Here is a 15,588-nt window from a genome sequence, read left to right as displayed (position 1 = left end):
ACTGAAGCCTTAGGCCCACATTGACAAATGAGGCATCGGGGCTTCTCTGCTGAGCGTGGGTGTGAGTGGGGTTTCTGAATCTCTGCAAACACAGCAACCCTGGCTGCTAGTTAAGTGATACACACAGAAGATGGAAGAAGACTTTGGGTGGGTGTGAAGACAGGGAAAAGACTTATGGTCCGTCTATCTTCGGTAAAGAAGATAAATGCAATGGCGATGATGAATACACAAACAGCAGCTTGGTTCTTACTGCTTTGCTTTTAATCGAGACCTCAGCAGCCTCAAACTAGCAGAATTATCTAAAGGTATCAATCTTGCAGCCTTGGGATTGTTTAGCATGTAAAGGATATAACGGAGGAAATGGAATCGATAAAAAAGAATAATGAATTAGGTCCATTCCTGGAAAATAGTTCACTGACAATATTACAGATTTGTCGAAAAGATGACATTTAAATTGGTGTTGGTGCTTCATTAAGACACCAAAGTAGAAGACAAGATGGCAAGAGAAAATGGCAAGTAAAACTTTTTAATGAGAGGAAGAAAAAAAAAAAGAAACAACTCACGGGTATTCCTCTGCGAGCTTCTGCGCAAAGCCGAACGCCACAGGATCACGATCCACAGCCACCAAGGTCACTCCTGGCACAGACCTCAGGATGGCCTTGCTGTGACCTCCACCACCGAAGGTCATATCTAAGACGACCTGTTTCCGGGAAAATGAAAAACATCAGTGAAATGTAATATGGAGTATTGATAGAACCGATCTAAAAAAAAAAAGTAACCCCCTTTATGTTTCTAACCAATCATAAGCTGTGCAAAAGATTTCTTTTATGAGTTTCTGTCAAAAACACGTTGGTTTATTTTCACCTACTGAGAGCGATGCAGCAGCACTTTATTCCCTTAATTGGTCTAACCCTCTTACCCAATCTGTGCACTCTGCTCAAACAGATCAGCTTCCAATGCTATCCTGCTAATACCGCTGTCAGTGTCATCTCGTAGGTTACTAACCAGTTGAGCCATGTCTTTGCTGTAATGGTGTCGTGTAACTACGTTGCACTCTGGAACTTTGAGTCACAGCCTGTTTAACAGCCTTTAATACGTCTACTCTGGATTTCTCGTTCAAGTGGAATAAAAAATGGTTAGTGTGAAAAGAAGCTCTTGCTCGTTTTGGCCTCGGGGAAGCGGTAGCTCGGTGGTTAAGGTGTTCTACTGCTAAGAAGATTGTGAGTTTGAATCCCATGGCCATCAGGCTGCCACCTCTGTAGCCCTGAGCAAGGCCTTTAAGCCTCGGTTGTTCAGCTGTATAAATAAGATAAACGTAAATCGCTCCTGATAAGGGCGTCCGCAAAATGCTGTAAATGTTGTCTTCGGAAGCAAAAAAGAGAAACTTAACCTTTATCGCTTATATTTTAGACCACATTCTCATTCTCACAGGAATAACGATAATACAGCCGACATTACAGTACCAGAATAACCGAAGACTTCGAAAAACAGTTTCCTATCAACATACTGTATTTATTGCGATTCCCTAACAGGAATTGGACTGCAAACGTCATCATTGCAGTTAAATGACATTCATTTTTTGAAATCACTTTATTCAGGTGATTTGGTCTGCTGTGAATGCATATGAATGCAATAACAAAGACTTTCTACATGAACATACACTATATGACCAGTAGTATGTAGGGACATGGTAGCCTAGTGGTTAAGGTGTTGGGATACCAATCGGAAGGTTGCGAGTTTGATTCCTACATCCACCAGGTTCCCACTGCTGGGCCCCTGAGCAAGGCCCTTAACCCTCAATTGCTCAGTTGTATAAAAATGAGATAAAAATATAAGTCGCTCTGGATAAAGGCGTCTGCTAAATGCTGTAAATGTAAGTATGTATATGTAAGTATGTCACGTGTATACACGTAACAATTATATGAGGCTATGAGGATTTGTGGACATTCTCTCACAAGAACATTAGTGAAATCAAATACTGATGGCAGACAAGAAGTCCTGGTGTGCAGTTGGCGGTCCAATTTATCCCAAAAGTGTTAAATGGGGTTAGGGCTCTGAGCAGGCCATTGAAGTTCTTCCACACCGTCCTGGTTGTCCTGAATCTCACTTTGTGCTCAAGTCCGTCATTAAAGAAAATTCTTAAAGCAACAATATATAAAGACATTCTAAACAATTATGTAGACCTAATTAGGGAAGACTGATGAGCGGGTGTGATGGTCAGGTGTCCCCATAGTTTGGCCATATAGTGTAAGGCGGTTTGTTTATGCTTCAAGGTTTTCATTTTTGATAACAGAAGCTTGAAAAAAGTTCATCGGTTACTTTGAGGATGTCAGTATCAGCTGATTCTCAGTAACATATCCAAAAAAGTAGAACTGGTGCATCCTTAAAATAATAAGCCATATAAAAAAATCTTGTGCAGAATACATTATACTGCAAGCCATTAATGCCTCATTCCTCCATATGCCTTCCCCTACTTTACAGCTTGTCGTACTCACAAACACAGCCCTCCAACACACCTTGTTGCCTAATAACTACCCGTATTTCAAGTACCCAGAATAGATTGAGAGGTATCACAGACAAAAGCATGTCATTATTGAAGAAGAAAACTGAGGGTATAGTTTTTTTAATAGCTATTGGCTTTTATTGATCCCTGTGTTGATTTTAAATTTGATTTAGTCAATTCCATTCTGGCAAAGTGGACACATGCCTAGTGGTTAACATATGTGTGAGTAATCATGCACAAACAAAGTCAAATGAGCACAGCTGAATTGAAATATTTTCCAAAACCAAATGTTATATCTGGGGGGCACGGTGGCTTAGTGATTAGCATGTTCACCTCACACCTCCAGGGTTGGGAGTTCGATTCCCGCCTCCGCCTTGTGTGTGTGGAGTTTGCATGTTCTCCCCGTGCTTCGGGGGTTTCCTCCGGGTACTCTGGTTTCCTCCCCCCGGTCCAAAGACATGCATGGTAGGTTGATTGGCATCTCTGGAAAATTGTCTGTAGTGTGTGAGTGTGTGAGTGAATGAGAGTGTGTGTGCCCTGCGATGGGTTGGCACTCCGTCCAGGGTGTATCCTGCCTCGATGCCCGATGACGCCTGCGATAAACACAGGCTCCCCGTGACCCGAGGTAGTTCGGATAAGCGGTAGAAAATGAAATGAATGAATGAATGTTATATTGATGACTCATGCCGGTGCAATAATAAGTGAAGTGTTGTAGTAATAAGCAGCATTTAGTCATTTGTTTTAATATTTGTAATATTTGTAAAGTCTTCTTCAGAGATGTATGTCGTTCTGATCTCTCAATTGATCTGAAATGTGACGGTGACTAGCTCGGTGCTGTGGACACCAGTGTGAAAAGCTCACTCTAAAAGGTTACAAACTGCATTTGTGCATTTACCCATTTTATCGCTTTTTCTCTAGCACTCAAACACTCCAGACACGCTGTCCTCTTTTCTCCTCCGAAAAAGTCAATGTATGAGTCATGGTCTCTCCTGCTGAAAAGGATTTGGTGGGTTTTAAGAGATACTTCTGTATGCGTTTGCACTACCTGTAAGCATCATACCGCATAGACGCTCCGAGCAAATATAATGACACTGAAAAGTTAAATCCCTGCAGAGGAACGAATATTTACAATAGGCTTGGTAGCTCTCCAGACTCCTGGCTCAACCTGGAATGAGACCTGATTATAGAGGCACTTATCGGTTGGTGAGGTAACTGTAACCGAAGCCTTTAACCGAAGTCCTGGTCGGGTTGTCCAGATGTCATCATGTACTGACCGACACGTTGTGGTTCATGTACAGGAACAAACTGTCCCAAGTATGCTGCTATCATGCCTGTTCTGGCAACATTGGCTCTGATACCGCTTTTCCACCAAAAAGAACCGGGTGCTGGTTCAGCGCTAGTGCTGGTTCAAAGCTGGTTCCACTGGCGAACCTTCTAAGAACCGGTTTGCCTTTCCATCGGTTAGAGATCCATCACAGAGCCGAATCTGATGTCACTGTATACGTGTCACGTTTTCCAGCAACTTTAGCGCAGCAGCGGCAAACACAAGCACAACAACAATGGCGGATGTTGCTTAACTGTTAATGCTCATAAGTTTGTGAACCTACATTGGCATGCAAACGCGGCGAATCCAACATGTACGTGCAGTTCCGTGTAATCTGTGTAAACGGAGGTTGTAATCGAGAAAGTACATAACATTATTTTATCATTAATACAGAAAAAATGTAGCTGTAGCATGTAGCTACCTACTATCATGTGTGCTGATAATTGATCATATTGCGGTAAAGTAAAAGTGTATTAAACATTAGTATACTTAAGGTACATTATCAATGCGCTAACAGTAGCTCCGCCCACAGCCCCGGACACAACCGGTTCTTAAGTCTAGACCAGCAACGTTTTGGTGCTACTTAAGAACCACTTTTCCTGGTTCAGAGCCAGTGCTTTGGCTGTCAAAAAAAAAGAAAGAACTGGTTCTAAATTAGGCTCTGACTCCGAACCAGCACTCAAACTGCCTCGGTGGAAAAGGAGCATGAGAGAGCCCTGTCCCAGTTTACAACATAACTATTGTCTAGAGTGATCCAAATACAGATGGACGTGACTTAGTGCAAGCGAACGTGGGTCAAACACGTCTTGGAGACACACTGTAATCAGATTAATCAAAGCATTTTGGGAAATGGCCGTGCGTTGGTCACGTAACATCTGTAGTGAGAACACTGATGTGTCCTGATGGAATGCCAGGAATCAAGGTTGAGTAGCCACGAACCTTCCCAAAAATAAAAGCCCCATGAAAGCAAAAGCCATCCTCAACGTCACTCAAACAACATTAACATGGATCCTGATTAAAACTACTCTAACAAGTACGATTTATTTATTTTTTTAACGAATAAATCTAACGTGTAATAATCGGTCGCTCTAAGGACGTGTCTTCTGCCTGCTATTAATATTTGAGTTAGAGTTAATTAACGAATAACCGGATTAACTGCTAGGAGAGGGAAAAGAGAAACAAAAAAGTCAATCAAGTGCCACTGAAATTAAATTTTCTTCCTGTTGATGGCCTTGGTTGTTGTGTGTTTGATATTCAGTATTGGGAACAGCAAAGGTTATACTAAATGTCAGCATTAGCCGTTATTGTCACTTGTGTCAGTCTGGGAAAACCAATTGGATTTCACTGTGGCTGAATTCCCAACAGCCAATAGAGACATAAGAACAGATTCAAAATGTTTCTGGGTTTATCTGCCTGAGAACATACACCGTATGTGGACACCTGATCATCATATCAATGTGCTTGCTGAATGGATCGTTCCAGATTGATTACTCCTTTGCGCTTATATTCACCTCCACACTTCTGAGAAGGTTTTTCACAAGATATTGAAGTGTCGTGTAGGGATTTGTGATCCTTCAGCGACAAGAGTGTTAATGAGATCAGGCTCTGATGTCAGGTGAGTTGTTCATTCTAACGGTGTTCAGTGGGGTTGAGTCAGAGATCAGGCTCTGTGCAAGACACTCAAGTTCTTCTACACCAACCTTAACACACAGATTTGGGTCTATTGAATTCTGTGGTGAAGGGAAAATGCAATATTACGGCATATTGATATAATTGTGTCAACAGTTTGAGGAAGAAACACGTATTTGTTCTGTAATAGTCAGGTATATACTTATTGCACTGGATCTACTTGCATAGCATGTGTTTGTTCCCTCACATGCACAACATCCTGTTCATCACTGTTGTCACTTTTCTATAACATACTGAACCAAGACCTTGGAGAACTATTTCATTTTACTCTATATTCATACCAATAAATTCTGGTGGCGCGAGCACATCGCGAGGCTCAGGGTCTCTCCAGAATCTGCAATTTTGTGGTATTTCTGTTGCTTATCTTGGGTCTGTTCGTTCGTACAGTACACCCGACATGAGCTTTTGGATAGTTTTTTGGGACTTTCTGACAGTTTGTTATTTAAATCTTGTACAAACTGTATATCCTGCACTTGCTGCTATTGCACTCGGGTTAGATCTCAGCTGCATTTCGTTGCCTTGCACTTGTACTTGTGTAATGACAATAAAGTTGAATCTAATCTAATCTAATATTTGTATATTTGGCTAGAATGTCATAGAATTTGGCTAGAATGGTCTTTCTGGTAAGACCATGTTGGGAAAGGAGCTTATTAAAGAAATATGATTGGAGAAACAAAATATTTAATAGTTGTCTGAAACTAAATATGTGAGATTTCCATTTACAGTGATTGCTTCAAGTTTTATATAATTAGAAAATATACACTATTCACTTGCTTTAGCAAAAGAAACATAAATCAAAATCTACTCGATGCTCTTGAAATGAATCCTTGAAATGTTCATTTTCAATTCAAATCCAAACTTCATTAACAGCCAAAGAATCCTCTAAGCTTCATACCTGACTAACATAAAACACCATAACAGTGCTACTCGATTCTGTACACCATGCATAAACGTAATTAAACTCAATTTTGAATAATAATGAAAAAGCCAGGGGGCACGGTGGCTTAGTGGTTAGCACGTTCGCCTCACACCGCCAGGGTCGGGGTTTGATTCCTGCCTCCGCCTTGTATGTGTGGAGTTTGCATGTTCTCCCCGTGCCTCGGGGGTTTCCTCCGGGTACTCCGGTTTCCTCCCCTGGTCCAAAGACATGCATGGTAGGTTGATTGGCATCTCTGGAAAATTGTCCGTAGTGTGTGATTGCGTGAGTGAATGAGAGTGTGTGTGTGCCCTGTGATGGGTTGGCACTCCGTCCAGGGTGTATCCTGCCTCGATGCCCGATGACGCCTGAGATAGGCACAGGCTCCCCGTGACCCGAGTAGTTCGGATAAAGCGGTAGAAAATGAATGAAAAATCCAGATGTCAAGGAAAATCTCCCTGATGCTTTATAAGGAAGCCACCTTAGACTCAAATGTCTGTATTAGAGCCCTGCGCGGGACTGTTTTTATATATGTTTTGAATTTTTGACCAGGACCGCCTGCACCTGCAATGTTTGTGTCCACTCCCGCGGATTTTTTCTTGAGAGCTTGTGAAAATTTTGATTGTATACAAATGATCAGACTAATTATTAGTTCAGGCTAATGTCCAGAATAACAGAATTAAACATGATTGCATTTAAATAAGATAAATTAATCCTAATGCTAAAACTAATCTTCTCAACGTCATGTGTTGACTCCATTCTTATTATTAGGCTACATGCCAAATCCCACCGGGTCCCGTGGATCTCCCGCTAAAATTTCTGACCACCCACTCCCGCCCGGGGCAAAGGTGAAACCGCCCGCTCCCACGAAATTTGCGTTGGGTCCCGTGCAGTGAATATAATTAATTATGGTGAGTTGTTGATCGGGGTGATTGCCTGGGGTAAGAAACTGTCCTCACATGTCCTTACTTACATTGTTGTGCACACACAGCAGGGATGTTGCAAAAGAAGACATGACTTTTAAATGAATTGCAGTCAAAACTTTTCCGAGGGAAAATGTAAAGCGAGCGTGCCAGTGTGTGTATGAGTGTATGAGACTGCATTTCTGTGTGTATGTGTGAGTTGTTCGCTCTTTCATTAGCAGCTGTTAAACAAACATCTGAGGATGTTAAATTCTTGGCACTTGAAAACCAAAGGATACGGCACTCAGACGCCGTGTGATAGATGTTCCTCATTTCATTTCCTTGATCCCTGCTCCACTTTTCTCTTGTCTCCTGAATAAACCAACTTCAGAGCCGAATGATGTAGTAAACATGCGTGCTGTTCATTACGCTTCTCTGCGTGAGGTCACACTGCCCTTATAGCACGGTGTCCATAGCAACCATGAAGCTGTCACACCTCTAGCCTCACTTCGTTATGACCATTTTTTTCAGCAAAACTATTGCGAAAAAGTTTTTAAATAGATTCAAACTTTTTTTTTGAGTTTTAAACACTTCTGGGACTGATGCAATGAAGAAAAAATAAATACTTTAATAATATATGATGATCGTCGTGACATCCAGGTTTGCTTAAAAAAATAAAAATAAAAAATAAATAAAAAATAAATAAAAACCGACAGTGGTCATGCAATAAATAGTACCTGATTATACATGTCTACAAAAAGATAGATGGATGGATGGATGGATGGATGGATGGATGGATGGATGGATAGATAGATAGATAGATAGATAGATAGATAGATAGATAGATAGATAGATAGATAGATAGATAGATAGATAGAATGAATTTCTTTATTTTTATTAAATAATTAATTTATTATTTCATTCATTCATTTTCTACCGCTTATCCGAACTATCTCAGGCGTCATCGGGCATCAAGGCAGGATACACCCTGGACGGAGTGCCAACCCATCACAGGGCACACACACTCTCATTCACTCACACACACACACTACAGACAATTTTCCAGAGATGCCAATCAACCTACCATGAATGTCTTTGGACCGGGGAGGAAACCGGAGTACCCGGAGGAAACCCCCGAGGCACAGGGAGAACATGCAAACTCCACACACACAAGGCGAAGGCGGGAATCGAACCCCCAACCCTGGAGGTGTGAGGCGAACGTGCTAACCACTAAGCCACCGTGCTCCCTAATTTATTACTTATTTACTTTAATTTTTTTGTTTAAATACTAATATTGTATCCTACTATGACTTAACTATATTTCCCAGGATTGGCTCTGGATCTGAATGAATAAATAGATGGACGGACAGACATACAGAAAGACTGATGCTTTGCCAACAAGAATCAATCTGTAAACATCTAAAAAAGACTGAATGAATTACAATATAACTGGCACATCGAAGGCCAGTCTAAGATTTTAAAAAAGATTTCCTTCCTCTGCCTGCTTTTAGATAACACAATTTCTGCCTGTGCCGTCTGTGCTTGAATGCCACAATCTTATTGTCCAATTGATGACTCACTTAAGGGCTGTTGATTCAAGTGTCATTACACATAAGAAATACATCAAAATAAACGTCTTTGCACCATGAAATATAGAAGAGATGACGCACATTCAGGATTATGGATGTTAAATCTTTTCACTTTAGACACCAACGATGTGACTTTGGCTTCTTCCATCATGTTACACATTGCTACAGTTAAGTTTTTTCTCTTTTAGGAACTAGATGTTAAGAAACATGGAGATCGATAGTGATGTCTGTGGATAAGTGTGTGTGTGTGTGTGCAAGCTGGTTGAGGAGGTGATCGATGGCAGGCTGAGTCTCCCTCTCGTGTCTGAGACTCAGGCAGCAGATGGGGAGGGAGAGTGGGCCAGGATGATGAGTCACAACCAGTGCCATCAGCACGCCTGACGCTCCATTCAATACCCCAAAAGAATATGAATAAAAGAAAAAAAGGGATAAATATGAAAAAAATAATACAAACAGGGAAACTACATGTTTGGTTGAAATCCTCAATTCTCACAAAGGCGAGTTGTGTTTATTTTTACACGATTAACAGAAGCTTTTTATCCGAATCGACTTACAATTGAGTTGAGCCGATCAAGGTGAAGGGTCTGGCTTAGGGATCCATAAGTGGAACTCCAGGATCTGAACTGCTAACCTTTCAATCACTATCCCACAGCATTAATTGTTGAACTACTACTGCTAGGACTAGTTTGTCTAGGTTCACATTACAAGCAAATTTTGTTACCTAAGTTTTGCGCAGGTTGTAAATTTCGATCTTATCAGGTTACATTTGTAACTGCAAGTGACCCGTATCCCTTCCCATATTCTTGGGAAACACTATTACATTTCAGTCCCTTCCAGTGTTGTGTGATCATCACTCACTCACTCACTCACTCACTCACTCACTCACTCACTCACTCACTCACTCACTCACTCACTCACTCATTTTCTACTGCTTATCTGAACTACCTCGGGTCACGGGGAACCTGTGCCTATCTCAGGCGTCATCGGGCATCAAGGCAGGATACACCCTGGACGGAGTGCCAACCTGTGTGATCATCAAATAACTAGTAAATCACTGCTGTGCTACCTTACTGACACTGGATGATCATGTGTGTTGGGAAAAAGCCAACAAAAACTGAAAGATCTGACAGTTTTCATTGATGTCATATGGCCAGTTAAAATAAACGTATCAATTTAGGGCAACATATAAAAGTAGCTCGGGTGGGATTCAGAAAGGTCAGGGTTTTGTGTATATACAATCCACTGGTTAAGGCTCTGGGTTGTTGATCGGCGGATCGGGGTTCAAGGCCCGGCACAGCCAAGCTGCCACTGTGGGGCCCTAGAGAAAGGCCCTCAACCCTCCCTGCTCCAGGGGCACTGTATCATAGCTGCCCCTGCACTCTGACCCCAACCTCCTCAGTTGGGGTATGTGAAGAAAAGAATTGTAATGTATATGTGGCGATAATAAAGGCTTCTATGCTCCCTTCCATACTTAAAAAATAAAATAAGATCTTAAGCCAGAAAATCAGATTTGTGCCGCACGGTAATGTGAACCTGGTTACCTGCTAATGTGAACCAATCCTTTTCCAGGTAAATGGAAAATCATTTTAAACCCACAAAAGTAAAGACATAGCTTTAATCTGCGGGTTACAACGATAATCCCAGACAAATCCTACAGACGTTTGACCGATTGTTCAAGAGATTTTGTGCTAAAGATGGACGGCCGGACGGACAGACTGTGTGACTGACTAGCCCTTAGGAAATAGATGTGACTCTGATGTGATGTGATCTGGGCTGAAATCAACCAGAACCAGACGAGTCTGTGTAGTCCAGATCTTGGAATGCATAGAAACACCAATCCTGCAGGCAAGATTGTCCTGGACTCTGTAGTGCCTCAAGTGGTAGGTGTCAAATTTGGCCAAAGGTATACGTTTCAACAAATCAAACAGTAGCCAAGCCCTGAAGACTAATTATGGTTTTGGTGGGGTTCTTTTTTTTTGTTTTGTTTGTTTATAGTGGCTTTGCATTCTTTTAATAACCCACCATCTTCAGACCATCATCTCCATTGTTAAAGAGTATACAGTAAAGTGAAGGAGGGCTGGGAACCTGAGAGACAGCATAAATTCTACCCATGGCTTTCCAACCCAGTTCAATTTCAGCTCGAGGTCTAAAATGTCACTGGGGCACATTTGAAAAGATCTGCTTACACTTGCATTACCTGGGCAAGCCATACCTGAGCTTCTCAGCATGACTAGGCACTCTTCCATGTACCAATGTTCCACTGGAGTAACCTGAAGGCCAGGGGCAAATCCCTTCTTCTCTGTTCCTGTGTAAAATTCTGCAAATAGCCCTTTTACAGTACTTTAACCCTCTAAACAGCAGAACGGTAGAAAATCCACAGCATTTTCCATTCAAACCAACGAGTCTAAAGAAAAAAGTAGGATATTTAGAGAGAAATGAGATTCTGTAGTGCGGTATCAAACCGAAATACCCTCCAACACAACCTTGAGATGTCTAAAACAGTTTGTACCTTTTTTCAACCCATGGTGACATGAAAGGCAACATCACGGCATCAAACGCAACAACCTGCGCCTGCCTCAACATTACTGATCAAAAATAGCAACTCAGTTTCATGGGAGTATCTTTTGAAGTAAGCTTGGGATCGACTTACTTTATAAAAACCAGCTCCCCATAGTGTCACTCTTTTTTTTTTCTTTCTTTCTTTCTTTTTTTTTTTTTTGCACTAAACATTCAAAAAAATGAACGCCTCCTGTTGCAACCTAATGCGGTATTGTTAAAAATCCATTCTGCCCCTTTAAGAAACCTCCTTTCTCTACTGGCAGAGATGGACGTAACAACTCCCTGAAGGATTTGGCTATAATGGGCTTGGCATTTGCAATGGTGATTTACACTGAAGTCGAAGTGAGTCATCTGCATTGATATTTCATGCTGAGCGGCATTGGGAGCTGCGCCTCCTGGGTCCTCCAGGACCAATGCAGCACAGGGAAAGCAGGGAAAAAGGTGAGCAAGAAACAGGAGGAGAAAAATTCCACTAGAAAACCAAGAAGCCACCAGTGGGAGATGTCTCTTTTTCATAAAGATGCCATCCATCAAGAGATACAGTATATACAAGCTTTATATAAAGGAAGATTACTGCAAAATGATTGGCGCTCGATTGTGACCTAAGCGTTTTGACGCTCATGGTTGGCATGACGAACTGTGGCCTCTTTGGTTTGTAGTTACTGCCTTTACCAGCAGAGGGAACAGGAGAGTCAGGAGTGGCTCTCGATCACAAGGCGGCATGAACACTAGACAAGAAAAAGCCTCCATGTACCAACTTGACCTCCTTGTTGCTCTACAGCTTAGAACAAAATGGCAAAACCTAAACAAAAAGAAAGCATGCCAAAAAAAAAAAAAAGAAGCCAACGTTCCTTGATACTCTAGCTCATGATAAGGTAGAATCCTTTATTGGTGTTGAAGCCAATTACAAGACCTATTGAAAGAGAGAGAGAGAGAGAGAGAGAGAGAGAGAGAGAGAGAGAGAGGATGAGAGAGAAAGAACAAGAGAGAGATTTTTTAATTTGCTCGTCTCTCATTCGCACACAGCGATAAGCGAAGGAGGTAGGGAACATGAGAGATAGTACTTCTACCTGTGGCTCTCCTGTCCAGTTCAGTTACAGTGTGGGGGTCTAAAATGTCAATGGGGGACTTTAGAAAATATCTCCTTACACTAACTAACGCACCATTAAGAAAAGAGATTGCCTGGAACAAGATCGCTTTTCCTCGTTACTCGGTTGCCATGGCACAGAGTGGACAGGAGTGGAAAGGGTGCCTCATTCCTTTTTTTCCATCCTCATTAGGAGTTCAGCACATTATTCAGTTTACATGTAATTGTGTAGCCGTGTCAATGGTGTGCCGGGTTTGTCAGGAACCCCGTTTTGCAAACGTGGTAAAAGAGCGTTTGTTTATATTCAGATGGTAATGGTTGCAGATTTACAGTACAGTTGCAAAGTGGCCCAGACCAGGAAATGTTAAAAGAGAAAGGGGTTCGTAATGCACACAAGTAAATGCCCTGTTTCGGTACAAGGATCATGCCAAAGATAACGCTTGTAATTGTCTAAAGTAACACAACTAGTAGAGCAAGACACTTCATGCCAAAAACAAAACTGCTAAGAAATACAGAGGTGCCTGGTGACAGATAAGTGACATCAAGTGTGATAAAAGTCAAAGAAGCGTATCTATGCTCATCTTGTTTTTTCAGCAGTTTACATCTATAGTATATTTGGTGTGATGGAAATGCTCATTAGGGTGTACACAACACCTCTGGACCTTCAGGTTAAATACAGAGTCATGTTAAGCTAGCGAATGTCTCATTATTTGATTTGAGGTTCGGTGACTGTGGTTTGTTGTAAACAGCTGTTCTCAATCAATTCTAAATAAATGAAACAAGTAAGGGATTCAAAACGACAGTGCGTGCCGTCATCGAAAAATAATGAGTGGCAGGGAGGTCTGACGCGACACGGTCTGTTACCACTCGGATATCTTCCTATAACAGCTAAGTGCTTTAAACCGCAGCAGTTCGTCAACGCACGTTTCATTTTAGCTATTAATTGTCCGATATCGAAGGATGTGAAACACGTCAAAAATACATTTGTCCCCGTTATCGCTTACATATCTAACAGCTATAAACCGTTACACTCTGTAACTTCTCATGCAGTTCTTTTGTTCAAATCACGAAGACCGCCGTTATGCTGTGACGAGCATCGTTCTACTGTCAGAAAAGTGCAGTAAAGTGCTGACACTGGAGACGTCTTTCGTAAATGACGATTACACCGTTTTACTCTGTCGGTGTGGTCCGTGTGTAAGCTGTTGCTATGGAAGTGGATCGGTTGGGAATGAGGAGATGGGAGGCAAACTCAGTGGATTCATTATGTGGAAGATGATTACTTTTTCAATTATTATTTTTTCTACTTTCCTTCGCTTTTCAGTGAGCTTAATGTGCACACATGGACCCATGTTGCTCTTTCTCTCTCTCTCTCTCTCTCTCTCTCTCTCTCTCTCTCTCTCTCTCTCTGTCTGTCTCTCCCTCATTCTCGTGTCTGTTAAAGAGGAACACTTGAAGGCACAGGCAGACACATACGACTAAACTTGATCTAATAACAATCTCTCCGTTCACAGCTGATGCTCGACCACGCCGGTGCCACTACAAGTCTGAGACACGCCGTTTTAAAAAACGTTTCAACGTCTTATGACTGATAACGAATTGGAATTGAGGATTTGACAGAACTGTTGTATAAGGAAATATTAAACATCATGGAAAAGAGTTTTCTTTTACTTCCAATTTGGCCCATGAACAGTTAATTCACTTCTTAAAACCTTCTATGTATTAAATGATTTATTTCCTTCAGTGCAATTGCTCTACAAGTCCCAGCAGAATCCAAGATGGCCTCCAGAAAGAGCCTTGACAGATGAAATATTTGACTGATGAACGTTAACTAGGTGGATGTATGCAATCCCGACAACGTTCAATCATACAAAAGCCTGACCCAAAAACCTTTAATGCTAGCATTTGGATGGTTGCCAAATGTAGCACTCTGTAAACATAGAGTCAAAGAGAGAGAAAAAGTGAAGGCTAGACAGCCAACAAGGTGTTTTGCCTGCCAAAATACAGGAAAAGCTTCTGGCAATTGCTTTGCCAAGTTGTAATAGTGTTGTTGACTGTAACCACTGATGTAGGCCGCCAAGGAGCATGTGCGCTCTTGCCCTTGACCGTTTGTTTGGATGGGATCTTGAAAAGTTCTACAGACGATGACTGGGAACACTACTGAGGTTTATATTCACTCTTGAAAGATTGAACCGTGGCACCGTTACTACATGCGTAACAGATTTGTTTAAAAAAAATCCTAGCTTGAAAAAAGAAAGGCTTTTTTTGTCAAGCAGATCGGTCTTTTTGTCTGATAACGAGCTGACAAAACGCACAACATTCCTCAGTTATGGACGTGTGTGAGTCACTACGCAGAGGGCTAAAAACCTTCACAGTGAACACTAAGCCTGTGGAGTGCATGGCTCTGGTGCTCCAGACAAAACCTTCACGTGCTGAAAACTGGCAGCAGAGATGCTTGTGCTTGAAGAACATCTCACTGTCGTTGTGAAAGGAAAAGTGACGTGTGACTTTTCAAACGAATGCAAACGAACGTGAGTATGCATTTACGCGTGTGTGTGTGTGTGTGTGTGTGTGTGTGTGTGTGTGTGTGTGTGTGTGTGTGTGTGTGTGTACGTGCCTGCGTGTGTGCATCCTCGCTCCAAGTGAAGTAGAAAGATAAAAAGGGGTCATTTGACTCTAAAACTTAACAAGGCTATAAAAAAAATGGTAAGCGGCACCTGTGAAGGAGAATAGTTCCAGGTGCGGCCCTGAGCTTCTGCGTTGTGTCTGAATGTGTGCTGCTGTCTGTCCGCTGCGCTGCACATGCAGTCCTATAACTTTCCTTCCATTGGAGTCCATCCAGTCTCAGTGTCTAAGTGTCAGATCACCTCACACTCATATCGTCAGCAAGAAGCCGCTGTTAGACACAGTTGGATGCCTTGACAGATACTGTAGTGGGAACACTCTGTGAAAGAGCTCAACGTTTTTTGCCATTACTAAGAAGTTTCTGAACTTGCTTCTAGGGGCATGTAAGATATTGGGG

At 41.9% G+C, this 15,588-nt stretch overlaps 1 protein-coding gene across 3 annotated transcripts in view; it reads right to left on the bottom strand.

The window, feature by feature from the left end:
- Positions 1-15,588, bottom strand: part of mettl15 (methyltransferase like 15) — a 77,795-nt gene that overhangs the window by 31,937 nt on the left and 30,270 nt on the right. For 2 of the 3 annotated variants that reach the window (XM_027137144.2, XM_047817057.1), the window contains exon 3: positions 564-700. In XM_027137144.2, coding sequence (XP_026992945.2) covers positions 564-700 — 137 coding nt within the window. Of the gene's footprint in view, positions 1-563; positions 701-15,283 lie in introns of all 3 variants that reach the window. The other variant, XM_047817053.1, reaches the window with a different exon arrangement.

This window comes from Tachysurus fulvidraco, chromosome 1 (assembly GCF_022655615.1).
Source record: "Tachysurus fulvidraco isolate hzauxx_2018 chromosome 1, HZAU_PFXX_2.0, whole genome shotgun sequence".
NCBI lineage: Eukaryota > Metazoa > Chordata > Actinopteri > Siluriformes > Bagridae > Tachysurus > Tachysurus fulvidraco.
The sequence above is the reverse complement of the archived record's forward strand: the minus strand, read 5'-3'. Positions and strand labels throughout refer to the sequence as shown.